The sequence below is a fragment of the Callospermophilus lateralis genome, chromosome 4 (assembly GCF_048772815.1).
Source record: "Callospermophilus lateralis isolate mCalLat2 chromosome 4, mCalLat2.hap1, whole genome shotgun sequence".
In the NCBI taxonomy this organism is placed as follows: domain Eukaryota; kingdom Metazoa; phylum Chordata; class Mammalia; order Rodentia; family Sciuridae; genus Callospermophilus; species Callospermophilus lateralis.
The window spans coordinates 156444863-156472392 of NC_135308.1; the positions used below are offsets into that span (position 1 = coordinate 156444863).

The 27530-nt window shown below is 55.4% G+C and overlaps 1 protein-coding gene across 2 annotated transcripts in view; it reads right to left on the minus strand.

Annotated features, from left to right (window-relative positions):
* Positions 1 to 10320: 10320 nt before the first annotated feature.
* The window catches only part of Myh9 (myosin heavy chain 9), an 82421-nt gene continuing 65211 nt past the window's right edge, over positions 10321 to 27530 (minus strand). For both annotated transcript variants that reach the window (XM_076855121.2, XM_076855122.2), the window contains exons 20-41: positions 27103 to 27211; positions 26065 to 26196; positions 25516 to 25722; positions 25132 to 25269; positions 23886 to 24009; positions 22052 to 22223; positions 21192 to 21404; positions 20652 to 20796; positions 19292 to 19498; positions 19029 to 19133; positions 18669 to 18821; positions 18255 to 18503; positions 17028 to 17240; positions 16688 to 16900; positions 16258 to 16419; positions 15053 to 15181; positions 14319 to 14407; positions 14119 to 14242; positions 13697 to 13905; positions 12982 to 13090; positions 12706 to 12878; positions 10321 to 11702 (exon numbers count right to left, since the gene is read on the minus strand). In XM_076855121.2, the coding sequence (XP_076711236.1) occupies positions 11585 to 11702; positions 12706 to 12878; positions 12982 to 13090; positions 13697 to 13905; positions 14119 to 14242; positions 14319 to 14407; positions 15053 to 15181; positions 16258 to 16419; positions 16688 to 16900; positions 17028 to 17240; positions 18255 to 18503; positions 18669 to 18821; positions 19029 to 19133; positions 19292 to 19498; positions 20652 to 20796; positions 21192 to 21404; positions 22052 to 22223; positions 23886 to 24009; positions 25132 to 25269; positions 25516 to 25722; positions 26065 to 26196; positions 27103 to 27211 (3493 nt within the window). In that variant the 3' untranslated portion in view covers positions 10321 to 11584. The remainder of the gene's footprint in view (positions 11703 to 12705; positions 12879 to 12981; positions 13091 to 13696; positions 13906 to 14118; positions 14243 to 14318; positions 14408 to 15052; positions 15182 to 16257; positions 16420 to 16687; positions 16901 to 17027; positions 17241 to 18254; positions 18504 to 18668; positions 18822 to 19028; positions 19134 to 19291; positions 19499 to 20651; positions 20797 to 21191; positions 21405 to 22051; positions 22224 to 23885; positions 24010 to 25131; positions 25270 to 25515; positions 25723 to 26064; positions 26197 to 27102; positions 27212 to 27530) is intronic.

Genomic DNA, 27530 nt, shown 5'->3' on the forward strand with positions numbered 1-27530 from the left:
CATCCTCTGGGCCCCGGGAAGGGAAACCGAAAGCTGCAAACTTAGAGCTGCTCCTGAGCAAACATGGACCGCTGCCAGCCAGCCTCCGCCCTGGGCCCCACCTACCTCCTCGCTGACCCACTTTGAGGGCAGCCCTGCCCGCCCTTCCTCACCCCCAGCCTGGCTGTCCACCCCTTCACAGTCTCCCCCATGCCCCGGGTGCTACTGCATCCCTCTTGCATCGCTGCTGCTGAATGTCACACCACATGGCCTCAGGACATCAGCTTACCTGGGCTCTTCTGCCCAGAGCACCTGTTTCTACCACCTGGAAATATCCTGCTCATCATCCTTCAAAACCCAAACCTGACACCGCTTCCTCCGAGAAGCCCTCCAGCTTCCTCCCTGGGAGAGTCCCCTGCCCCTTCCTGCCAGAGCACATTTCAGAGAAGGGACAAAGTTCACTGCTTGGCCACAAAGCCATCGGTGGCAAAAGGGCTGGGAGAAGGACTGGACCCCAGAAGCCACCTGATCCTTCCATCAAGTTTGTTTCATCTGGGCAAATGTCACTCATGGCCATTCCCCACCCCCACCAGCTTTAGAGGGAGGGGCAGCAGGTGACTACCCAGGAGCTAGTTTACATTACATTCACTTCTCCATTTTTTTTTAAAGAGAGAGAGAGAGAGAGAGAGAGAGAGAGAGAGAGAGAGAGAATTTTTAATATTTATTTTTTAGTTTTCGGCGGACACAACATCTTTGCTTGTATGTGGTGCTGAGCCTTTACTTCTCCATTTGATTGCAGATTTATTTGTTTAGCCACTGAGTCACATCCCAACCCTATTTATATTTTATTTTGAAGATGGGCCTCACTAAGTTGCTGAGGCTGCTTGGGATCCTCCTGCCTCAGCCTCCTGAGCCACTGGGATTACAGGCGTGTGCCACTGTGCCTGGCGGGAGTTTTGTAATCATTCCCTAAAGATTTAAAAATTTTCTCACTTTAAAAAATAGACATATAAAATTGTACATACTTATGGGTGTGTGTGATGTGATGTGACTGTTTTGCAGGTGAGGACACAGAAGCAACCGTATCTGGCAACTCAGAGGAGGAGCCAAGACTCCGGCTGCATTTGACATGTTGACATTTGAAAGCTGTGACCACTCTTCCTTGCTTAAGGTTTTTTTTTTTTTTTTTTTTTTTTTTTTTTATAAGGACTTGAATCAGTTATAAAGAAAGAACATACACACACACACACACATACACACACACACACACACACACACACATATGGCTTGGGGTGTGGCTCAGTGATTAAGCACCTCTGGATCAGTCCCCAGTACCAAAAAAGGAAAAAAAAAAAAAAAAGAAAGAAAGAAAAGAAATTTTACAACTCCATAAAATTACCAATTTAAAAACAAAGGCTCTGAATAGACTTTTTTCAATGAACATATTCAAATAGCCAATAAATGCATGAGAAGATGTTCAATATTGTCATTCATTGGGGGTATGAAAAAGAAAACCACCAGGATAATAAACTACTTCACCCCCACAGGTATGGCTAGAATAAAAAAAGATAGATAATAGCAAGTGTTGGTGAAATTAGAACTCTCATACACTGCTGGAAGAAATGCAAGGTGTGCTATTTTGGAAAACAGTTTGGCCATTCCTAAATAAAGTTAAAAATAGAGTTACCATTTGTCTCAGCAATTCAGGCACTATCTGCAAAATATATTTTATTCATTTAAATAAAATGTATAAATACATTTTATATTGAAATGATGATATTATTTGCAATTAGACTGAGATAAGTTTAAAAATATATAGTTAACCCTAAATAGACAACTAAAAACGTAAGACGAAAGATTAAACCTAATGAGTCAATAATGGAGCTAAAAATAGAATCACTTGGGAGAAAAACAATCAATTCCAAAGAAGACAGAAGAGAACAAAGGGCAGATGGGACAAACAGAAACAAACAGTAAGAAAATTTAATCATATGTACAATTACATTAAATATAAACGGCCTAAATACTCAGTTGGACGTCAGACTGGACAAGGAAGAGATGCTCAGTGCACCAGCTGTCAGCACACTGTCTCTTAGCTCTAGATCCTCCCTTCACTGACGCTGGCTCTGAGTTAACATTACTTTTTAGTCATTTTTTTTCCCTGTAAACTCCTTTCCTTTCTTATCAGCATGACTAGCTCGCCAGCCACACAAAATCATGATGAGATACACAGCCAAATAAATACTGGCTCAGATCCAGAGTTGAGGACCAGGTCAAAAGAGGCCTAAGAGTATTTCCCTGATAGGAGCTGCAGCCCTGCCCTGATCCAACCAGAGTGTGGAATTCTCTGGAACAGTCATGGCTGGCCGATCAGTCTCATGGTGAAGCAGTGGGGAGGGAGCTGCAGATTCACTTTGAGGAGGGAAGTTGGGGTCTCTTCCCTCCTCCAGGGACACAAGCAGCAATTACCCCACCTGGAGAGCCTACAGATCGGCCATAAACCAGCTCAACTTGACTGGGGGCATCACAAGAAAAGTCACCCAGAGTTGAGAACTAAGACAAAACCCACTTTGGTCCACAAGGATCTCAGTGTTATGGTCTGAATTAATCAATATAATTAATAAGTTATAGGTTTTAGATCAGGATTAAAAAATATAGATTGATGAAATAGTAAGTAGAGCCATAGTGACTCCATCTTTATGGTTCCCACATAAAACTGTTATATAAGCTGTTTTTAAATTAAAAAAAAAAAATTTTTAGTTGTAGATGGACAGCATGCCTTTATTTTTTATTTTATTTTTCTGTGGTGCTGAGGATTGAACCCAGGGCCTCACACGTTCGAGGCAAGCGCTCTGCCCCAGCCCTGTTATTAAAATTTATTTTTTTTTAAAAAAATTGTTTTTCTGTGCTTCGTACACCTGCAAGTGAACCTGAACCCAGGGTGAACAACCGCAGTGAGCTGGAACCCAGGATGTGGTCGGCTGGCTGCTGCTGACGGCTCTTTCAGTCCTGGGACCCTGCTTGCTTGCAATTTTCAGCTTCGCAGACAGCCTGCACCTTCTGTCAGAAGCCGTTTGGGCATGGCAGAAACGTCCCTGGCCAGGATAATAGAGATAAAATAAAATTCTCTAGTTTGTTTCAAATCTGGACTCACTGTGCTTTCCGAGCGGTCACCCATAACACTCAGCGCACTGGGAAGGCCGTCCAGGTTCCGAGGGAAAGAACCCAGCAATGGCTCTGGTTTCAGTTTCAGGTGGACCAGCATCACCCAGTGGAAAGCTGCCTCGGCCACCCCACCCCGTCCTGCCCCTGGAGGGTGGACGTGGCTCAGACAAGCTGGACACTCTGAGTTGGTTGTTCCAGAAGAGGGAACTCCCTCTCGGTCATTCCCCCTTTTCCTAGGGACCAAGGGAGGCGGGAGGGATCTCCCAACCGAGCACGTGACACGGGGCCTTCTGAGCTCATCAGCACGGCTAGCAGAGACAAGCCTCCTAGGACACAAGGCCTGGCCAGGGGATTGCTTTCCCCGCCGACAGTGACTGAAGACCTCATAAGAAGTTGAAGGGGCGGGTACTGGGCCTGGCCACTTGTGGCCACACCTCACCCCAAGGACATTCCTGCTTCTTTCCTCAGATGGGAAAAATCAGCCCTCCAGCAATTGTCAACTTCTGAAAAAATTTAGAACTAAATGTGATGGCAAAATCAAACTTGTAATCTTTAATATTTTTGTGTTGAAGTCAAGACAAGTGAATGTTTAATTTTAATGTACAAGCAAAGTTCAAGAGCATCTGACAGCCGGGCTCGCTGGCGCAGGCCTGTCACCTCAGCAGCTCAGGAGGCTGAGGCAGGAGGCTCTTGAGTTCCAAGCCAGCCACAGCAAAAGCAAGGTGCTAAGCAACTCAGTGAGAGCCTGTCTCTAAATAAAATGAAAAATAGGGCTGGGGATGTGGCTCAGTGATTGAGTGCCCCTGAGTTCAATCCCTGGTACTCAAAACAAAACAAACAAAAAAAGAGCATCTGATGCATTTTCAGAGTGAACAGAGAAGTTTGGGGATTCTGATTTAAAATAGGAAGTTTGTAACCCTAGTGACTCAGGAGGCTGAGGCAGGAGGATCACAGGTCAAGGCCAGCTGGGCAACTTAGAGAGACCCCGCCTCAAAATTTAAAAATAAATAAATAAATATAAAAAGGACTGGGGATGTAGTGCAGTGGGAAAGGGCCCTGGGCGCAATTCCCAGTATCCCCCCCCCCCAAAAAAAAAATCCAACCTTTTAAAGAAGAAAATAACGGCACGGAGCCCTTTACAGTTTGCGAAGCATTTCCACACACATCCTCATAAACGCTCCGGCGACAGCCTGTGATGAAAACATCGATTACGCTTGTTTCCCAGAGGAGGAAGCTTAGCCTCAGTCAGGCCAGAGAACTTCACCAAAAAGTGCAGGGCTGGGAGCCTCTCCAGGTCTTTCTGAATCCTGTTCTTTGTTTTCTGATCCAGATGGTTCCCCAAAGAGAAAATCCTCCACGCCCTCAAGTGCTCTGGAAATGTGATTTTCTCCCCTGATTCTCCCTGCTGGGTTGAGATGAGTCACGAAACTTGGGAATACCACTAGAATGGTCCAGAGCCCACCTGGCCTGTGGTTGGTGGCCACGGGGAGCTGGGTCTGGCTGGGCCCCGATGGTCAACGGCCCCTGACGCCAGGTATCCGCCCGCTCCCCACGTCCAGGGCTTGGAAGAGCTGCTCGAGACGTTCCCCAGATTTTGCTTCGCAGCTTGGTTTCCCTGCTTGTGGAATGAGGCCGCCCGAGCATTTCCCTGAAGGCAGTCCTGGGAGATGACGTGAGAGAGGGTGGTGACCACCCTAGGCCTGCAGCAGGTGCTCAATAAACAAGAATCAACATCCTCCCCACGTGCCTTGTGTGTGCTCCCTCTGTGTGCCTGAGCCATCTCAAAGCTGTAACTGTGGCTGCGAAAATGCACCCCACAAGTCCCTCCTGGCCTCTCCTTCCACCCACTCAGAGCCAGGACCCCATTAGAAGCCCCAAACGTGGTACCCCTCAGGGGCAGCAGCTCCAGGCACAGCCCTGGACCTGTCCCTTTGCTTTCTGCGGGAGAGACCTGACCACCACTTCCAGCTCCCTGCCCCGTGCTTCCTCTGACCCTGACTCCTCTGTCCTTTACAGGATGGGCTCACTGGGTCCCTCGGCACCTCTCTCCGTGGCTTCTTGTTTTAATAGCAGGAAAAAATTGAGACACGCCTCACGTAACACCCACTTAGAGCGGTTTTCAGTATATTCACTGCGTTGTACCAACATCCCCACAGCCGGTTCCAGGACACTTCCGACCCCCTCGGGGAAGCCCCTACCTATCAGCACCTGGAGCAGCTCCCCCCCCCTGCCCCCCCTCCCGCCCAGGCTCCACAACTCCTTGGCTCTCATTTCCTGAAGAAGAGTGTTCCCAGGTGGGCAGAGGGTGGGAGGGGACACAGTCAGTCCAGGCTGTCTGAGCAGGAGCTGGCCTGGCCTAGTCTGGGCACGGAGTCTAGGATACCTGGACAAGTCATGGTGTAGAGATCCCCTGGATGGCGGAGAGGCCCGGGAGAAGCCAATGTCAAAGCCACAGACGGTCACGGTCAACCCAAAAGGTCAGAAAGAGCGAGAGGACTCAGTGGCAGGGAGGAGACGCAGCCTCGAGTGGTCCTGGTGAGGCAGCGAGGAGGCTCGACCGGTGCACCCACCATCAGCCCATCAACTGGACAACACCCGGGCGTACTGAACTGGGCACCAGGGCCCAAGTTGCCAGGCAGTTCGGGGGGTGGCCGACTTCTCTCCCAAGGTTGTCTGCTGTTGTTGACCTGCCACCCTGCGAGGCTTCCCTCCGCACAACAGCTGGCCCTTATCCAGACAGTCCAGCCTCGGGGAGGACCGGAGAGGGCCCAGAGCCCAAGAACTGTAAGGATGAGACCTAGAGGTGCGCCCCCTCCTGCCCCTGAGCTGCTGCCTTGATCTTAGAAAGGAGACTCAGCAGCTCCTGCAATTCAGAAAATAAAGGAGGGAGTAAGAATGATTAAAATGGCCAGTCTGTATCCTCCATACTGAAGGGGAAAGATCCAATTGTCATTTAAGAATTTTTATTTTACCACCATAAGTTTTTTTTTTTTAAAAGAGGATAACAAATTGGTGACAATTTCTTCTATAGTCATCAATGCAGAAATTCAGGGGCATCACTTGGGGAGAAACATAAAACGTTACCTGGTCGCTGTTCAATTTTTTGGGGGAGTGCAGGGATGGAACCCAAGGTCTCATGCACACTAGGCAAGTGCTCTACCACTAAGCTTCATCCCCAGCCCTAAAATTTATTCTTCAAAAAGTATAGAACAGAGCTGGGCCCGGTGGTGCACACCTGTAATCCCAGCAGCTTGGGAGGCTGAGGCAGGAGGATCGTGAGTTCAAAGCCAGCCTCAGTAACAGCGAGGCGCTAAGCAACTGAGACCCTGTCTCTAAATGAAATACAAAATAGGGCTGGGATGTGGCTCAGTGGTCGGGTGTCCCTGAGTTCAATCCCTGGTACTGAAAATAAAAATAAAAAATAGAATAAGATTCAGAATATATGGAACATTTTGCTTTCCATCTTCCTAGATCTATTCCCATTTAGCCATTTTATAGGAAATTTGTAGAGAATCAGATGTGACTGCGTTACTATTACTGTCCTTGATGGAGTCTGCGTGCAAACGGGATACTCTGTCAAGGTATAGATAGGTAACAGCGGACATGCTTGAAAATGAGGTGTCTGCTGTCCTTGGGAGGACTTGCCTGCAAACGGGGTGTTCTGCCAAGTGGGCTAGGAGGGCGCTTTAAGAAACACTTTATGATCTATCTGTTCTCAACAAGAGCAGAGCTCGGCATGCTCCAGGCCGAGAGTAGATTAGCCATGAGAAGCGGGTCACTTCTGATTAGAAAGTAAAACTTCTGTGTGCTGTTTAATTAGCTGAAAGACCTGGTTTATTGCTGTTGGAAGGCTGCCTTCTTTGTTCACAATACTATAAAAAGATTGCTTGTACACTATAAAGGACTTTTTTTTTCTGCTGCTGCTTTGCTTGCTCTGCTTCTTCTTTCTTTCTCACGCTGACCTGCGAGTGAACTACTGCAACATTTGGCGGAGTCGGCAGGATCCAGCACCGAAAGGGTAAGCACCCCGGGTTAAGAAAACGAAATGGGAACTTTCGGGATTAACCAAAAATCCAAAGGGTATCGCCCCGGGTTGAAAGAAACTTTAGGGGACTTTCAGAACTAACAAAATATCGAAAGGGTATTGCCCCGGGTTGAAAGAGACTTTAGGGGGACTTTCAGAACTAACATGGGGAACCCCCAGTCCTTAAAGGAACACTATGTGGAGTTACTACAAGGATTATTGTATTCCATAGGTGTGAAAACATCTCATAAGAGACTCAAGGAGTTACTTAAAATTATAGAATGTCATTGTCACTGGCTCCAGTATCAAACCAAGGTCCAGTTAAATTTAGGGGAATGGAAATTGACCAGACCCACCACATCCCCTTTCTCTAAATCCCAGTTGACCTGCGCAGCAGAGCTGTGTGAGGGCAGATGTGATTTCTGTCACTCCTGTATTTTTTGAATTCCTTGGTGGTGCCTGAGCAGTCACTGATGGGCCTCTGTCACCCCAAGGGCGCCAAAGCCAGAGAAGAAAGAAAGAAATTCTGGACTTTGGGGCTCACAGTCACATTGTAGGTAGAAGATTTGGAATTATTTGGAAAAACAAGCAACCAGGCAGAACTGGAGAGGAGGTCTCTAACGTCACCAATGACCCGAAGGGAAGGTGACAGCTCAGGGGACGCCGAGTGAGGGTGGGTGAGCCCTCGGGACCGCGTGGACCCGAGTGAGGCCTTCAGGACTCTGCGGATATGGCTTGAGTGTCCCCAAGGGCTCATGTGCTGGGAGCTTGGTCCTCAGTGTGGTAGTGTTGGGAGGTGAGGGACTTCAAAAGGAGGGGCCCAGTGGGAGGGGCAGGACCAGCCCCACCTCGGACTCCTGTCTCCCAAGGATCTCTCTCATGCACTACGGCTGGTGTGCCCTGAGGTGACGTAGTCAGGGGCCCAGCCATAGCCTGTACCCTCCTGGTCACACTTTCAGCTTCCAAAACTGGGAGCTAAGTAAACTTCATTTCTTTATCAGTTACCCAGTCTCAAATATTTTGTTACAGGAACAGAAAATGGACTAATATAAGCAGTGAAATAAAGAAGATCATGTGTTGGGAGACCCTGCTGGGAAGAGGGGCAATGTCAACACACTATTGGGTCCTACCCAGGTCACATGGAAGGATGGAGCAAGGACCACTCGTACCCAAGGAACTTGGGGTCAGTAGCCCCTGAGCTTTCAGAGCACCCCCGTTTCCGGGGAGGATGGGTCAGGCAACCCTGGGACTGCCCACCTGTTGATGGCAAAGGTGAACACTTGGTCCAGTAGAGAAATCAAGAAGCCAGGGATGAAGCCCCACCTGAGGGCCAGAAGATGAAGGGGGAAGAGGGCAGGAGTGCTGCTGTGGGATTGCGACACCATATGTAACATGAATAGTTGGATGGGAATACGCGATATCAGCTCTATCTCAATCATTTCAAGTATGACACTGGGACGTGTGGTGTAGAAAATATTTTGTCTCCAAGATACAATAAAGTCAAACCTTGGAAATGACTAAAATTACATTTTACAGTTCGCTTTGCAGTTGTTAACGTAGCCACACTGTCATCTCGCTTCCCCTGCACCCGGTGAATCAATAGGGAAGCCACAGGATCTTGCAGGAAGGACTGAGATTTGCGGGTAGGGAAGTGGTCAATGATGTCCCCCTGTGTCCATGTCCTTATCGCTGGAATCTGTGAATATGACTTGACTTGGAAATAGGTCTTTGCAGATCCTTTGAGCATCCTGGATTACTTGGTTTGGGTAGGTCCTAAATCCAGTGACAAGTGTCCTTAGACAGAGGAGAGGTGTACAGGGAGGAGGAGGGGGAGGAGGAGCCATATGAAGACAGAGGCAGAGTGATGGGGCCACAAGCCAAGGAATGTGTGGCGCTACCAGAAGACGCAGGAGGGATTCTCCTCCAGAGACACCACCTTGATTTTGAACTTCAGAGTGAATTTTTGCTGGAACTCACCACACTCGTGGCTCATCTGCTACAGCAGCCAAGGAAAGGAATGCGCCCGTTCTGTGAATAGCCAAGGGAGGTCTGGAGAGGTGAAGCAAGATGCTCAGGGCTGGAGCAAGGACCCACTCTGGGTCTTCCACACAGGAGAGGCCCTGTTCCCCACTGCACCAGGTTCTTGGTCCCCGGTGTGCATGGGAACCCCCTGGGGAGCTGGTCATGTCCCAGGCATTGGGCCCAACATGAGTTTGAGACAGCAAGGATGTGCATGTTGCTAGGTTGGGGACCCCACTGACACGAGCCAGCCTGCATCCTCTAGACGCATCCTTCATAGTTAGAATGATACACAGCCACTACAAAGACAAGCTAGAGAGAAGCGGACACCCCTCAATAGAGTCCAAACACGTAACACTAAAGAAAACCATGTACCAAGTGCAGCAGCACACGCCTGTGGTCCCAGCAGCTGCGGAGGCTGAGGCAGGAGGATCAAGAGTTCAAAGGCAAAGTTGCTAGCCTCAGCAACTTAGCAACTCAGTGAGACCCTGTCTAAATAAAATATAAACCAGGGCTGGGGATGTGGCTCAGTAGTTAAGCACCCCCAAGTTCAGTTCTTAGTACCAAAAAAGAAAAAAGGAAACCCTGTGGCAGGACTGACCAGAGTCGTGTGAGACAGAAAAGATGGACTAGGGCATGGGTGTAAGATTCGGCCTCTGATGAAGGTCCTCCCCGGTCTCCCCTTTCCACTGGGAACCCTGACTACGCGACATGTGGGGTCCTGCCAGCATCTAGGTCTCTGGCTGGCTCCGTGCTTTCCTCCTCTCTGTGCAGCGGCCTGTGCCTTCTTCACCCCGCGTGCGTGCGCTGGGCTGTCAGTGGGCACTGTTCAGCACGTGCTGCATGCAAGGTGCCTCCTTCCTCAAGTCCCGCGTCCCCACCCCCACAGCTCCACAACCAAGCCACCGCCCTTCTCCCTGGCAAGAGAAAGATGACCCCACCGGGGACCCCAGTTCCCCTGGCTGCACAGCCCCTGGCCAGCATCGAGGGTGGAACAGTAAAGGGTTTCTTGGGGCGCGAGCCCGAGGACTTCAAGGCTCAGAGCCCTCGCAGCCCGATGGGTGCGTGTTCTCCCCAACCACGCAGCGAGGCCCTGGAGGCCACCCGCGCTCGCAGAGGACTCCACACACGGCTCGTAGCACATGGTACTCTTTATTGTGACGCTCAGTGGCGAACATCTGTAAACCAGCTTACTGTAGTGGTGGCAGCCGTGACACATGCTAAGGCACTTTCGTTACAGAGGAGGGTGCTCCCCGAGAGTGCTGCTCACTCCGAGGTGACAGCAACTCGGACCTGAATTCAGCGCTTTCTAGGCATCCAGAGAGCTTCATGGTGGCGGGGTTTCTTTCCTTTCAAAAGAACGCCTCCTGCCTCAAGCGAGTCTAAATGCAGCATTTACAAACAGGAACAGGAGCAGACTCGGCAGCCAGTGTCGACCAGGGGACAGCTACTCTTCTAAACACGGTTCCCAAGGAAAGGCAGTGATAAGGACTCGGCATTTTATCATTTATTAAAAGAAGGGAAAAAGAAAACCTTTTTTTTTTTTCTATCAAAAATCTCTGCAGGTGGCTGAGTTGAAGCTGCTGAGTCAGCAGTGCAGGTGCGCCACCCTCGGGCCCAGTTCGGAGCAGGCACCCGGCCACAGAGGGCCACCAGCCCTCTCTGATCCTCTGGCTGCAAGACTTGGGATAAGTCCCTTAACCATTAAATATATTTGGTCCCCAAGAATGATGGGAGAAGCCACGGGAAGGCTGTTGGACCCCGACAGCCTCGCTGTGCAGGGACAGGCTGCCCTGGCCAAGGAGGGGAGGGGGCATTGCACTTGAGACCCTTTAGAATCAGGAAGGGGGCAGTGAGCACGGTGCCGCCCAAAGGGGGTGGGAGGAACGGCGCTGCCCCCAGCATTCTGTGCCCTGCACAGAGGTGGCACTCCTGGGCCACTCGGGGGAGGTGTGAGGTTACCACGTGTGATTGCCAACAGCAGAGAGGGGGGAGGAGGGGAGAGCTGGTGGCAGGGCAGGGGACGGGAGGGCGACACACCTCTAGGGTGTCAAGCTATCAAAACTCCTTTAGTCTGAAGAAAAATAGATTCATAGAAAATTCTAGGGCCCACCCCGGGGCCTGCCCTCACCTCACCGTCTGTGCTTATAGGCAAGAGAGGGTGGAGACCTGCTGGTCACTTGTTCCCCGGGCTTGGGCCTGGCCCTGACTCTTTGGTATCAGATTCGAGGGTGGGAGGGGAGCTGGGGCTGCAGCAGAGGAAGCCAGCGCCCTCAACAAGGCTGGGTGGGTGGGGTCGCGGTCACAGCAGTCCTGAGGTGGGGTGCCGCGGGGTCTGGGAAGGGGAGGCGGAGTCCTCTGTCCGTCCAGCTCGGGCGGCGGGCAGGAGGAAGCGGCCTACTCAGCAGGCTTGGCCTCGGCCCCGTCGGCCTTGCCGTCCACCTCCTCGTCCGAGCAGTCGCCAGTGCCTTTCCGGGCCATTCGACGGGGCACAACAAACGGCAGGTCCCCACGCCTGTGGACGGAAGCAGAGGGTCAGTGGTGCCCAGTGGGGGTGGCCTGGCACGGTGAGCACATTTCACAGGTGTCTTCAGGAGACACTGGGCGCTCCCTGGGGCAGCAGTGCTGAGCCTGGGGAGCCACTGACTGACTGGGACAGGGACAGACTCAAGGAAGCAGAGGTCCTGCAAACCATTCATGCCCCAGACATGGTGACACAAAGCGCTGGCATTGACGGTTCAGGAAACAGGACAGAAGCCGCTCAGGTCGCCTTCCCTGGCAGCCACCTCCCTGCTCGAGCTTCGGTCACCCAGGCAGTGGCTGGGGGTGGCTCAGGGGCAGAGCGTTTGCCTAGCATGTGAGGCCGTGGGCAGCACCCCAGGACCCTCAGGCAAGACCTCTGCCCAGGGCAGGTGGCACCAAGAAACCCAGGACAACTACTCACAGGGACCCAAAGTCAGGCTTCTTTGATCAAATCAGAAAATTCAAGTGAAATATTGACAACAAAGTCCAGTCTTATTATTATGTCCCCACCCCCAACCCGCAAAAAAACAGGTCCCTGTGAAAGAGGTCAACAATGAGGACCTGGGAGGGAACGATCCCCTGGGGCCAGCAGGCACCGCTCTGGAACTTTCCCACAATGGCTCACTTGCAGGTAACCCCAGGTGCTAACGTGCTGGGGATGGGCCAGGGATGCAGCTCTGTGGCAGACAGTTGGCCCAACGAGCGCGAGGCCCTGGGCTCCATCCTCGGCAACCCCCCTACCCGCCTTCGAGTGTGCCCCAGGCCTGGAGCTGCAGGACAGGCTGCCAGGGAACAGGTGGGCCCAGGCCCCATGGGCAGGGAGAGCCCAGGAAAGGCCGCTGCTCTGGGATGGGCAACCTCTGGGGTCTGCCACCAAGCACCCTGCTCCTGGGCTCTGGCTGGGCTCTGTGACCAGGCTTATAAGGAGGTCACCCCCTGAACAGGCCAGCTCTGGAAGGACAGACGAGGATGCAGGGCGGGCAGCCTGAGCTCACCTGAGCTTGTTCTTCAGGGAGCTGACCTCGCGGTTCATGGCGTCTGCGGTCTCTGTGGCGTCCTCTAGCTCACGCTGCAGCTTCCGGCGTGAGGCGTTGGCCCTCTGGGCCTCCTCCTCGGCCTCCTCCAGCTGCCGCTTGAGCTGCTTCAAACGGGTGGACGCCTTGTCTGCCTGCAGGGAGAGGTGGCAGCCCTGGTTAGGGGCTGTGGGCAGGAGAGGGGGTGGCCCTGGCGGAGGCTGTGACCCACAGGCCTGGCCACTGCCTTGCACACACCTGGTCCTTGTACTGCTCCGCGTTCCTGCGCTCGTCATCCACCTGCAGCAGCACGTCCTTCAGCTTCTTCTCTGCCCGGCGCACCTGCTTGCAGGCTGCCTGGCGCTCCCTGTGTGGCAGACACATAGCTCAGGGGGCTTGTTCCCAGGGAGTCTGGCCAGCAGCCATTTCTAGATTTCTACCCATTTCTAGCCATTTCTACCCATTTCCTGGGGCCTCAATGGCAGGTGCCCACGGGGAGGCCTTGAGGCTAAGGTGCCAGTCTAGCAGCCTGGTCTCTGGGACAGGCTGAGATCCCCACTGCACAGATGAGGAGAGCAGGCTAGGGGAGGGGACACACCTGGAAGAGCACAGACGGAGCCAGGGGCTGGGCAAACTGAGGTTTAGGGCCTGGAGAGACCCCCGCTAGCTCCAAAGCAGTCTCAAACTTGCTGAGCCACAGACGGCTACACAGGGGGCCAGGACCCCGGCCTCTCCCTACTTTAGCCCTGAGATAGCCAGCAAAGCCCCCAGCTTCCGAGGTGAGCCACGGTCCAGTTCAAGTCCTCCAAGGCCTCAGCCAAACACAAGGGCCCACGTGGGCAGAAGGGCTCTGGGCTCAGAGACCGCCTGGTTCCTGATGTGTCTCGGGCAGGACCCAGGCAGGGTCTGTGGCCTTTCCAGGGGGTGGACAGAAAGGCCCCCTGGCAACTTGGGCAGGGTAAGGGGCACCTACTTGGTCTCGTTGTCCAGCTGCTCCTCCAGCTGGGCGATCTTGGCCTCAAGGGCAGTGATGGAGGCCTTGTACTTGGACTTGACGGTGCCCTCCATCTCCTGCAGCTTCACCTTGAGCTCCTTGTTCTGGCGCTCCAGCTGCTGCCGCGCATTCTCATTCTTCTGGGCATGGCTGCGCTCCAGGTTCAGGTCAGTGTTGATCTGGTCGATCTGGGGGAAAGAGGGCCGGTGACCTCGGGGAGGCAGGGCCTGGCTGCTGGCCAGAGGAGATAGCAGCAGATCCCACCAGGCCCTAGAAACTTCCAACACCCAAGACAGACTCCACAGGGGACCTCCAGCCGCCACGAAGGCTTCCCAGGAGCCAGGGGCAGCGCCGTCTGCTTCGCTGCTGGGCTCAGGACCGGCCTGGCCGCCCGTGCCCACCTGCAGGTTGGCCTTCTTCAGGCGGTCGTTGATGAGCTCCGTGTTGCCCTGCTCCTCCTCCAGCTCCTCCTCCAGCTGGGCGATGCGCGCCTCCAGCCTCCGCTTCTCCTCCAGGGCCAGTGCTCTGGGGGGGGGCAGGGGAGGTGAGAGGCCGCGGCTGGGAGACCCTCCGGGCCCACCTCTCACGCCCCGGGGCTCACCCTTTGCCGCTGCTATTGGCGATCTCATCAGCCAGCTCGTCCCGCTCCTGCTGGGCCTGACGCTTGGCGCGCTCCGCAGCTGCCAATTCCTGTCGTGAGGACCAGGTGTGACCAGGGCTGCTGGGCCTCATTCCAGCCGGCCACACACCTGAGGCACCCCCATTCACACAGCCCTTCCTCTCCCTTGAGCACCTTAGCTCACAGGCTAGTTCCTCCCTCTGCGGTCACAGCTTAAACACCACATGTTTACAAAACCCCTATATCTAAGGTGCTAGGAATCAAGCCAGGGGCCATGGATATAAACGAGAAATACCCAGGGACAGATCAGACCCGAGACCAGGCAGGCTGAGGCACAGGTGTGAGTCAAGCTGGCGTTGAGGGCTCCGCACACCAGGTCTAAGGGGACAGTTTGACCCTAGCAGCCTTCCAAGCAGGATGTGCCTGAACTGGGCAGGAGCGTCTCGCAGGAGCCCCTCAAGGCCTGGGGATGCTTTCAGGATGGGTTGCCTGGTGTCCGACAAGGGACACTCGGGCCCCTCATCCCAAAGTCACCATTTCTCTGAGCCTGGGCATGTGAATCACACCAGGGGCCTGGCCACGTGAAGAGGTCCTGGAGGGACTCCTGCAGGACGGGCTGCCCGCTCCCTCCTGGGGGTGGCCATGTGCTGCTGGCCCTCCCCGCCAACCCCGGCTGGCGGGTGAAGCCCTGGGCCGTCTCCTGCAGCCTGCCTCACCTCCTGCAGCTGAATCATCTCCGCCTCCATGCTCTTGAGCTTCTTCTCGTTCTCCTTGGCCTGCGCCAGGATCTCCTCGCGGGAGGCCCGAGTGTCCTCCAGCTCCCGCATGCAGTCTTTCATCTGGGCCTGGTGGGGAGGAGAGATGAGCACTGCCCGCGCCCGCCTGCTCTGCCCCAACGCTCCCCACAGGGGCACCTCGCCAACAGGGACTACAGCTTTCCCCTGATGCCGCGTTGAACCCACTGGGGCGGAACAGTCTCCCCTCTGACCTCGTTTCCATGGTCAGGGTTCACAGAGCACATGGCCCTCTCCAGGGGCAACGGGCCCATCCCACTCCCTCTACAACTTCCTCTTAACTCGGGTAGGTGCTCATGGTGCTACCCCCACATGCTGACCTGTGGTCAGCGCCCAGGCTGTCTGGCTACCAGGCGGAAGGCAGGCGCCTCCTGTCACCCTCCTGCCTTCTGCTTCCACTCTACCTGTCGAATAGTCTTTTATCCTTTTGCAGATGAATCCCACACTGGGGTTCCCTGAGCGCTGAGCCAGACTATGCCAGCTAAAGATGCCAACAGCAGTCCTGTTCCTGTCCCCACTACCTTGGCACAGAACCCAAGGCCTTGTGCATGGTAGGAAAGCACTCTACAATGGAGCTCTCTAATCTTTACCCTCTTTATTTTAAAAAATTTCGACAGGGTCTGACTAGTTTCTCAGGCTGGCATTGAACCTGTGATCCTCCTGCCTCAGCCTCCCAAGTAGCTGGAATTACAGGTGCGTGCTGTGGCGCCTGGCTTTCAGACACTTGTTGCGGGCACACTGGGCACGCTGGGCCCACAGAACAGCTGCTAACGTGATGTTCTTTCATTATCAAGAGATGAGACCCTCCTGAGCACATGTCCGTGCTCTGGGCTGCGGCCCTCTGTCCTTCAGGCCAGGCCAGGCCAGTACCTGTTTCTTCTGGACACCTGCACTGGTACCTCCCTTCCCTAACTCTTCAGTGCAGCCAGGTTTGAACTTGTCTGCTTTTCTGTTGAAGATACTCAAGGTCACCCATCTTACTGAGAAGGTGCCTTTAGCTTAGGGTTTTTGCACTCCTCTGGACCCAAGTGTCCACGGGGTGGGCCACGACATCACATCCTTGTTCAGAGAGAAGGTGACGAGACCCAGGCTTCCCCAGACTTGGCCCCTGCCCCGCCCAGCCTCACCTGCAGCTTCCGCAGCTGCTTGATGGCCTCCTCCCGGTTCTTGTTGGCCGTATCGATGTGCGCCTCCAGGTCTTTCAGGTCCATTTCCAGTTTCTTCCTAGCGGCCACTGCCATCGAGCGCTGCTTCCTCTCATCCTCCAGCTCTGCCTCCATCTCCCGCACCTGAGGAACGCTGGCAGCTCAAAAGACTGGGCCACACCTGGACCCCAGGCCAGCTGAGCCCGACAGGCTCTGGCCAATCCTGTGGGATCTGTGGGGCCTCCTGGGCCAAGGAGGGCAACTGACCATCTGACTGTAACAGAGTGAGTCAGTGAGCCCAGGGCAGAGGACAGTCCAGGAACCTTAGCCCAGGTGGAGCAAGGGGAGGAAGGGGCCTGCTGGGATCGGGATGGCCCCGGAGTGTCTGCTGGACTAGGAGAGCCCAACGCACCTGCCTGACCAGCTGCTTCTTCTTTTCCTCGCTCTGCTCGTCGCGGCCCAGCAGGTCCCGCTCAAACTGGGCCTTCATGGCTTGCAGGTTCACCTCCAGCCGCAGCTTGGCGTCTTCAGTGGCCTGCAGCTCGTCCTCCAGCTCCTCCAGCTGGGTCTTCATCTCCTCCACCTGCTGCTCCAGGGCCCGCTTGGACTTCTCCAGCTCATGGACCTGACCCCGAGAGCTAGGTCAGGTCGGATGCATGGGCAGGAGCTGCGCCCCTGGACACAGTCACACACTCTGGCCCGTGGTGCCTGCCTGCCGCCCACCCGAGACCCTGCCAAGGTCCGGTGCTCACACTTTTGCCCACATCGTCCTTGGAGCTCATGAGGTCCTCCATCTCTGTGCGGAACTGCTTGTTGAGCCGCTCCAGCTCCGCCTTCTGCTCCATGGCCTCTTCCAGTGCCCGGGCCAGGGACAGAGCCTTTGTCTCCTTCTCGCGGGCCTCTGCCTCGGCTCGGTCTCGCTCCTCTGCGTACTTGGCTGAGATAGTCTTCTCCTCAGCCAGGAGCTAGGAAAGAGGTGGGCATCGTGAGGCCAGAGCCGTGGACCACTGTGGGCACAGGTGGCCATGGACCCAGGACCAGCAGGCCTGAGGCTGCCACCTGAGAACTGGCTGACCCAAGGATGACAGGCACAGTGTGTCCTTGTGGCCACATGAGAGCAGAGATTCCTCTACCTCCATGTTTTAATCTGTTTAACTTATCACTCAATAGTAACACAGGTGCCCTTCTGGGAGAACCCTCAGGAACCATCCGTGCCCCCAAAGCTGGAAGACATTTGGCTCTGAGACAACCGGCTGGCTTCTGTCTCGAAGAGAATGGGAACCTGGCCTCCGCCAAGGACGCTCTCCACCCCCTGGTGTTCATTCTCTGCAGGGGCCCACCCCACTGTCTGACCGCCCCCTTCCCTGCGCCCTCTGCCCCAGTCTGCACTGGCTCCCTGTGCTGGGACCGTTTGCACAAGTGCCAGAGAGCACACTCGTTCCTGGCCGGCCAGACCACGTGCAAATGAAGGAGCCCAGCTGTGTTCAAGGAAACGTCACCCGCCAGTGTGGCGGGCTGGGTTTGGCTGTGGTGTGCTGCCCCCGACTTATCCACCCTGTGACTCTACTCGGCCCGTGTACTCCAGAACAGCATTTTAAACAGTGGGTAAGACCAGTTCATCTTAGAAAGTTTAAAAAATATTGGGGCTGGGGATGTGGCTCAAGTGGTAACGTGCTCGCCTGGTAAAGATGTTGTGTCCACTGAAATATAAATATTAAAAAATTCTCTCTCTTAAAAAAAAATTGAAACCAAAAGCAAACCAACAAACAACGAAGGAAAAGATGCTCCTAACCCTGTCGCGGAGGAACCCCATCTGCTTGCTTTGTCCCCAGGCCCCTCGGCAAGCTGGAGACCGAGGAGCCCTGGGCACCTGTGCCCTCCTGGCCTCCCCCAGGCTCTGCTGATTCCACCATGGCCCTGGCCATGGGCTGTGGTGCTGGGAAGAGGGACGAGGAGGGCCCCGGGCTGAGGCGGCACACCTGGTCAAACTTCTTCTGCTTCTTCTCCAGGTTGGACACGCTCTGCCGCTGGTGGTCCAGGTCCACCAGCAGGTCGTCCAGCTCCTGCTGCAGGCGCGTCTTGGTCTTCTCCAGCTTGTCGTAGGCGGCCACCTTCTCCTCATGCCGCTGGCTCAGTCCCTCCAGGTCCTTCTGGAGTTTCCGCTTGGCTTCCTCGGCCGTCTCCAGGCACCCCACGCCGTCCTCCATCTTCTTCTTCATGTCAGTCACCTGGGCAGGGCAGAGAGTAGGGAGACCCCAAGATGTCACCTGTTTGGACACGCCCATCCCGGGGGCACCTGGAGGCCGGCCTGCTGTGCCACAGGAGGGAACCTGGGGCCAACTTCCCTCCTTCACGGGGTGAGAAAACGGAGTCTCTGTGGAGGGGCAGCGCACCTGGGCGTGGAGGGTGGCGAGCTGCTTCTCCAGGGTGCGCCGGGCCTCCTCCTCCTCCTCCAGCTGCTCCCTGAGGGAGCTCTTCTCGTCCTCCAGCTGCTTCAGCTTGGTGCTCAGGCCCAGCTTCTGCCGGTTCTCCTCCTGCAGAAGCTCCTACTCCCAGGACAAAGATGGGTGCTCAGGAGACGCGGGACTCGCGCACCACAGCCCCAGTGCGAGGGAGGACCAGCCCTCCTGATTTGGGGTCAGCCACATAAAGCCCAGGTGGGAGCTGGGCAGACCCTCAGATGGAGGACTGGGTGATTGGGATGAGGCCCGCGCTAAGGTCACGTGGGCTCCTGGTACCCGAGGCGTCCTTACCTGAGTGTCCTGCAGCTGGGACTCCAGGGCGGAGAAGTCCTTGGTGAGCTTGCTGGACTTGCTATCTGACTGGTTGAGAAGACCGGTCACATTGTCCAGCTCAACCTACACAGGAAGATGAGGGCAAGACGGTGAGGCCAGCCACACCTGCTCTGGCAGAACCGGCCTGTGTCTCGAGTCGCACCAGAGGCCTCGTTGAGCGCAGGAGGGAGACTGCGGGGAGCGCCCTGTGGGTCCGGGCCGGGATCCAGCAGAAGCCTCACCTGCAGCTTGGTGACCTTGTCAGCCAGCTCGGTGCGCACACGCTCGCCCTCGTTGAACTTGACCTGCAGCTCCTGCAGCTGGGCCTCCACCTTTTTGCGCCTGTGCTCCGAGTCCCCCTTGCCCTGCTGCAGGGCCTTCACCTCATTGGCCAGCTCACCCCGCTCGCTCTCCAGGGTCTGCTTCGCCTTCTCAAGGGTGGCCTTCACCTGTGGGAGGAGGAACGGTGCCAGTGGCATCTGTGCCCCAGCATGTGCTGGCCTTTCTAACCTCACTGAAGAGCCGCTCTAGGCCCAGAAGGCGTTGCCTTTCCAGCAAAAATGATGGCCGCCAGCAAGAGCCTGGACTCAGAAGGCCCGGACCCTGGGTCCTCTTCTCTGAGGGGGAGTGAGGTGTGTTCTCAACACCAAGGACCTTGGCTCTCAACCTCTAAAATAATCCTGCCCAGCTGCCCTCCCTGGGAGGAAGAAATATTTAATTTTTTGGTACCAGGGTTGAACCCAGGGGTGCTTAACCACTGAGCCACATTCCTGCCCTTTTTATATTTTGTTTAGAAACAGGGTCTTCATCAGTTGCCTAGGGCCTCACTAAGTTGCTGAGGCTGGCTTGGAACTGTGATCCTCCTGCCTCTGCCTCCTGAGCAGCTGGGATCACAGGCGTGTGATGCTGGGCCAGTGCAGGGGTGTATTTTAGGGTAAGATATCGTTGCCGATGCTGAGATTCTAGCAATGCTTACGACACAACGAGGGAAACTGTAATTTAATTTTTCAACTTCTAATAAAACCCTCCTTGATGTTCTAAGTAATAATGTAATGTTCTTTCACAAAATACAAAAGTGGAATTAACAAAATAAATGCAAAAACTCCATTCTAGACAGCAAGTTCAAGGCTAAACTGGCCCCTGAGTGAGTGCAAAGGCTGCTCAGCGAAATCTGAGAGAACAAGGATCCACCTCAGGCCAGGTGGAGCCAAGGGAGACAGGCAGACCAGGTGTGTTGGGGTAAGTACTCGTAAGAGCCTCAGCCTCTCCAGGGCTGCCTGCCACCAGCCAGGAAGCCAGCTGCATGGCCGACACCCGGTTTCCCAGGCAGTTGTCAGCTGACCACTCGTGGATGCTCAAGAGAGCACCCCAGGCGGGAAAGGGACCACTAAGGCTCTGACCCTCAGCTCGGGTGGCTCTGACTCCCTTTCTGGTCAGGCAGATGTTGAAGAGGACAGGCCTATCCTCTGCCCAGGTCCCTTTAGCAGCTGGAGGCTGGCTTCAGGCCCGGGCAGTCTGATGCCAGAACTGCTCCTCTCTATAGGCCTGGTTCAGAGACGGCCAGGGTCACCCCGGGAAGCAGCCTGGCCTGGGGAGACGCACCCTCTTGGTCTGCTCCAGCTGCTCTGCCAGCTCTTCCACAGCCTGGGAGTGCTTCTGCCTCATCTCCTGGATCTGAGCCTCGTGGGTCTTGGCCTCTTCCTCGAGAGTCTTCTTCAGGATGTTCACCTCCTGCTCACGTTTGGACCTGTGCAGAGAAATGCCCTCAGAGCCGAGCTCAAGGGCCCTGCTGCCCTGGGCTCTTCCCCAACCAGGGAGCGTGGCCAGCACATATCTATTCCAAGAAGCTCGCCTGCCACCCTTCCCCTCCTTGGCCTCCATTCTGTAGCCCAAGCTCAGACGCTCTGTGGAGGCTTCTGTACCTTTTCAACCTAGGGCCCACCCTTGCCTCACCCCAAATCTTGAGTCCAGTTCTCCAACAGTTCTTAAAGCAGAGCAGTTGCTGAGGCACTATCCAGGCCCACTCCTTCTGCACCAGAGGCCACTGTGTGCGCCTGGATTCCACCCCTTCAGGACAAGGCCTCCCTCACTTCACAGCCCTTCTCCGTCCTCCATGACCTGCCAGTCTTCCCCATGGAGCACCTGAGTTCCTGCTGGGCAGCTGTGGAATCCAGAGTGTCCTCCAACTCTGTTTTCAGTGCTTCCAGCTCTTCCCCAAGATCCCGTTTCTGCTTCTCAGCTTTATTTCTAGAAGCACGCTCAGATTCCAAGTCTTCCTGGAGTTCAGAAATCTGAGATTCCAGCTCCCGAATCTTCTTTAGGGCCATATTCTTCTGTGCAGCTTCTTCTTCCACTCTGTCAAAGAGACCAATAACATCAGTAAGAGGCCAGTTTCACCCTCAAGAACAGGGTTTGTAAAAGAGGTGTGTGTGTCGGCGGGTGCAGCCAAAGCTGTATCTGGCAGTCATAATCATGGCCCTCAGGCTCATTCTCAGCCAATCAACAGCTGAGGCATCTTCTCAGAAGATTCAAGAACAAAGCACTTGGAAAACTGGAAAACAAAGAATTTCATTTTCCAAATTTAAGAATCACAACTTTAAGAAAAATCAAAGGTTCAATGAAAAAATGTGAATGTACTAATGACTGTAGATGATTAAGAGTGTCAACGTTAAGTTCACCGAGGTAACAAAGGTACCACTCTGGTAGAGGGGGATACGTGGGAAGTCTCTGTATCTTCTGCTCAATCTGCTACGAATATATAAATAGTGTAATTTCTTTTTTAAAAAGGGAAAACGACTTGAGGCGGGCAACAGGGTTTTAGATGACTCTTTTTTGATGTTAGAAACAAAAGACAAAGCTGCCCTCTTAGGAATAAGAATGGCAAGTGATCTGCACAAACCGGCTCTTTTAGGATGACAGCAGAGCATGCGTGCAGCTGGCCGACGCACGGGGATAGTCCAGGAGCCAGGACCAAGTGCTGACACGGGCAGCCCGGGCCTCACCTGGCCAGGGCGGCCTGCAGCTCCTCCTCCTTCTTAGCCAGCTGCATCTTGAGCTCTGCGATCTGTGCCTGCAGCTCGGCGATCTGGTCGCTGAGGTCCGTGGAGTCTCCCTCCAGCTTGCGGCGCGTCTTCTCCAGCTCCTGCCGCTGCTTCTCCTCCCTGCGGAGGCGCTCTGCCAAGGGAGGGCGTGAGGGGTGAGGCTCAGGGCCGCAGGCTTTCCGTCTGCTCTTCGTTACTTACATAACGTACTGAACACTTACTCTAGGACAACGTTAAGGTCCAAAGGGTCGCCATGCACACCCTCACACCCAGTTCTCGGACAGAGGGCAGGACACTGCGGGAGCTGCCAAGGCCCGAGATTCTCAATTCACCTGCACCCAAGTTTGCGTTTGCCCTTCCCTGGTCTCCCTCGATGGCTGTGTCACATTCTGCACGAACGTGAACTCACACAAAGGGTTTGGAAAAGCAGTCGGGTTCAGTCTGGCTTTACGACTCCTTTGTGACGCCTCCTGAATAACTAACTTAGCCGTGCTGTCTCTGGCACTGATAACAAAGATGGGAAGACACCCTACGCCACGAGGCTGCTGAGAGGTGGAGGAGCCAGTCTTGTGAGCACCAGCAAAGGGTCAGCGGTGGTTCTTCCTAGACTTGCCTTCGGCACTTGAGCTGGTGCTCTGGAGACAGCACAGTAGGCCTCCCAGGGTCTGTTCATTCGGGCCTGTCCCCTTGTATATGCATCTCCCAGGGCACGTGGCCACGGGCAGCTTCACCAGGTAATGGTTGCTCACGTTCAAAGCCATCTACCACTGAGATTTCCACGCACCGTGCCTGGATCCTGACTGGTCTACATCTTGGTTAACACCTGCTAGGGGCTAACTGTCATACCGGCTGCTCCCAGACCCCTCCCAGGTGAGGGAGGGCATCTGCGGGAGAAGTGCTGTCTGCAGAGGGAAGTGCTCTCTTCCCCACTGGCCCAACTCACCTCACCCCGTGCTGAGCACGGCCAGGCAGGGTGGTGCTGCCAAGCTGGGCAAGCACTCCCAGCACTCAGCCTGCATGGCTTGTCCCTGCGTCACCAGATCTGAGCTGGGAACGGTCTGGACACCCCAAACACCCAGCAGTCCACTTTTCTTAAAGGGCAGGGGCAGGGCTGTTCAGAAGTCCAGTCCTCCTCCTGCCTCATATCAAGCAATGTCCTCGGCCAGGCATGGTGGCCCCCGCCTATAATCCCACGGAGGCTGAGGCAGGAGGATCACAAGTCCTAGGCCCACCCAGTCAACTTAGTGAGATCTTGCCTCAACATAAAATTAAAAATGGGCTGGGGACACAGCACAGCACTGAAGCACTTGCTAGCACACGTGAGGCCCTGCGTTCAATCCCCAGGACCACGAAAAATCAAAAGACAAGCCGTCATCTCCAGCGATATCTGTCTAGCACTTGACAGCACATGTGTCTGTGAACGTAAGGCCCTCTCACAGCGTCCTCCATGCAGGTAAGAGAAGCTGAAGCCCACCCAGATTAACAGGTGTGAGGTGATGCAGCTTGTAGGTGGCAGAGTCGGTCAGTTCTAGAGTCCAACCCAGACCCTGTGGGGCGTCCTAAGAGCTTCTGAAAACACGTTTCCAACAATGCAGTGACACCAAGGTTTATCCTGAAGACCCCTCACAGTCCCCTCCAGCCACAGGGAGCCTGGGCCCACATTCCCAGGGGAACCAGACACTCTGCAGAGCCTGTGGCCTGGAGCTGCACTGAGGCCAAGCTCATCACAAGCCGTGCTGCCCTGGTGCCCGCCCTGGTGCCCGCCGCACAGGCAGGCCCTGCCCCGCGGCCTCACCTTCCAAGTCGGTGATCATGGCCTCGTGCTTGTTTTTGAGCTTGGCCAGGCTCTTGGATTTCTCCTCCTCTTCCATGAGGTTGGTGGTGAATTCAGCTATTCTGTCTTCCAGAAGCTTCTTCTCCTATTGGGGAGGGCGTCGGGTTAGGGTCAGCTGAGTACAGGCACCCAGCTCCCCAGGGGGCCCATAAGCCCAGGACGGAAGGGTGAGGCAGGGCCCGCTGGACTTCATCAGTGTCCCGGATCACAGGGTGGCTCTGAAAGGTCGCTGGCGGCCCCAGAGGGCTGCATAAGTGCCGCAGTCTGGCTGGACACAATAACCGGGAGATGACAAGTGACTTGAAGGTTGAAACGGGAACTGCTTTATTGCGGTAACTGTGTGGGAACAAGGTAGTGGGCACCCAAGGTAGCAGGAGCCGCTTTATTGCGGGACAGCAGAGGTATATATACCTAACTGATTACACACAGCTTGACTCAATTAGCTTCATCTAGATACAGCAATCAGCCAATAAGGAATCCCCACCATCTAAACGGCTCGGTGGCGTGGCTTCACAAACCACTCCTCCTGGGAAACTGCCAGGCGCCATCTTGACTTGATTTGTGGTCCCCAACACATAAGCTTCCTTAGGGCCTGTACATGTGGGTGCCATCCTGGATGGTCTCTCAGGCCCAGGTGAGAAAGGCTTCTAGGTGTGGCTGGAGCTGGGGGGACAAGTGGCCCTGTCCCTCTAGGGAAGCTTTGTGGTGCTGTCCACGCCACATTCTCTGAGCCCCCAGAGTGCGCAAGGCTGGTCTCCTCACCTTGTGCTTGGTGGGGCTCCCCTGGGGTCCTACTCTCCATAGGTCCCCCAATATCTTCCACTTCGCCTCCCCACCCCTGGGGACCAGGGTGGCCTCCTGGCCCTATCCTGTCTTCTCTAACCTGCTCCCCAGCTTTATCCGTCCACTGGGCTGCTGCCTCAGAACTGGTTAGGGGAGAAGACCCCACACCTCCACAGCAAGGAAGGCACCCCAGTCCCACCAGGGACTGACACCTGCACTGACACCCAGAGGTCCAGCCCTTCACTCTCGGGCGGAAAAGCAGCTAACCTTTCCCCAAGCCCCAGTCTTCATGCACCAATTCCTTTAAACATGGCCCTGGCACCCAGAGGTGAGGGGCACCCAGGGAGAAGCGGCTGAGCCGTGTGCTGGAGGGCAGCTCTGCAGGTGACCGCTCGCCCTGCCGTCCACAGCCGCCCGGGCCCACCTTGGCCAGTTTGCAGTTCTGGTCCTCCATGATGATCTGGTCTTCCTCCAGCTTCTTCAGCTTGGCCTCTGTGGTCACCTTCTCCAGCTGCAGCTTCTGCCGGGCACTCTCCTCCTCCTCCAGCTGCTCCTCGAGTTCCTGTTGGGCAGGAGGGGCCGTGAGAAGGTACGGCAGCTGCCGGGAGCCAGGGGTGTGATGGGCTTCCCTGGGCCAGCTCTGTGCCGGGCAGCAGGCAGAGGCCAAGCTGAGGACCCTGCTCCCCAGGGGTCTCTGAGCCTTCGAAACTCGACCTGGGAAGCCTGTGGCAGGAACCACCCACCCCAAAGAGGAAAGTCACTGTAGGGCCGCCCACGGGGACGGAGTGACAGCCGAGTGACACCTCACCTGGATGTTCTGCTGCATCTTCTTCTTCTCGGCCTGCAGGTGCTGGCAGCGCTCCTCCTCCTCCTCCACCCGGGCCTCCAGGTCGTGGCAGATCTCCTCCAGCTCCTGCTTCTTGGCCGTCAGTCGGGCCCGGAGCTCCTCCGCCTCGGCACACAGCTCTGTTTCTGCCTGCAGCTGCTCCTGCAGCTGCAGCTTCTCTGCCATGAGCTGCACAGAGCACCCGACAATGTCAGCTCCTCCGCCACCTCAGGTGACATGGTCTAGAAAGTGCTGCCGCTCCCTGCCACCCCCCTGGCTTGCCCCTTCGCCTCAGCTGCTCCCTGATGAGCTTCCAACCAAAGTCCAGAGGGATCAGGGCAAGGGATGAGGGGGTGGAACTGGGGCTCGAACCCACCATTCATGACTTCCACCCTCCCGGGGCAGCCTCTCCCTGGAGGTGTCTGCAGACACCAGCCACTGATTTTCTGCCAGGCAGCCTACCTAGAGGCGGCCAGCAGGTGGCAGCACTGGAAGGGTCCGCACTCTAGGAGGGTCCTTGCCCACACCTACCTGAGACTGCAGGGTCTCCATCTCCGTGAGCCTGTTCTCTGCAGCCAGCTGCTTCTCCCGCACCTTCACCAGCTCCTCCTCCTTGGCCATCATCTCCTCCTCCTGCCGGCTCACCTGCAGCAGTGGCTTGACCTAGAAGACAAGGAAGCGGAGTCAGCCTTGGCTGGAAGATGCCCACCTGCCAGCAGTCACAGGCTCGTCCCTCACCTCTGGAACCCAAGCTCACAAGAATGAGGGGCAACCAGACCCTGCGGGGAGGCGCCAAGCGCCCACGACTTCCTGAAAGTCCATTTGGCATTGGTGCCGCAGGCCTCTGGACTGCTGGTCACATGCCAGGGAAACCATCCCTAGCCACACACGAAGATGACCACGGCAGCACTGCTGATGGCAGCGGAATATAGGAATAGGGGGAAGGTCCACGGTTGGAAAAGTAGGTAAAGCACACATCCTCCATCCAGGGAGCAGGAAACGGACTTCTACACGCTGACACTAAGAGATCCTAAACAGAAAGTGTAAAATACAAACTTCCTACGAGTCAAACCTCAGCCACGTAGGAATGCAGGGAGTGAGAAAGAGCAGGAACAGACCCGAGACACCTACTGCTGGTCAGGGGTGAAGAGGCCCCAGGTGGACCATTAGCTACCATAAAATACACACTATGAACAAAAGCAGCCTGAACAACAAGCGGAGTGTGAAGGGCTGGGAGGGCCATTGGCCAGGAGCAAAGCAGCTAAGCCACCACTGGGCTTCTCAAGAGGGCGCTGACGGGCCCTGGTAACGTGGGCCTTTAGACCTCAGGAGCTGCTCTCTGAGCCCACCTGGCTATGGCCATCCACACCAGACAAGCCACAGTCACATATGCCGGGCTCCACAGGACAGGACCACCTGGGCTCGTGTTACAGGCACAGGGCAACTGAGGGCAAGGCTCACTCTGGGGACAGTGACTGCCACACAGAGGTGGCACTAGGCCTACTTGTCCCTGTGCTGCTGGCAACTGGGGAGCACATGGCGGGTGAGGGAAGCCTTTCCAGGACCCACCTTGGTAAAGAGCCGCCACCACTGCCAGTTCCGCAGCTTGAGGTAGGCAGCACAGTTCCTCTGCAGGACCTTCATGGCCGTCAGCTGCTGCTGCCGCTTGGCAAAAGCCCTGTGGGGCAAGGGACATGGTCAGCGCCTTGGGGTCGGGAACAGCAGACACAACCTAGGTCCTGACCCACCAGACCCCAGCCCTCACCAAGGCGCTCAGTGTGAAGGCCGCCGGGAACCAGCCACCGACCCCATTCAGTAGGAAGCCTAGCAGGACCCTGATCACAGAGCCCGGCGCACCCAGGAGACTGACACCTGCTGCCACCCTGCTGGCCTCAATGTCTGAGCATTGACTGGGGGAGAATGTTTTGCAAAGCTGAGGTGTCAGGTGCTGGCCGGAAGGCTCGGGATAAACAGGACACCATTTGTCCCAACACCAC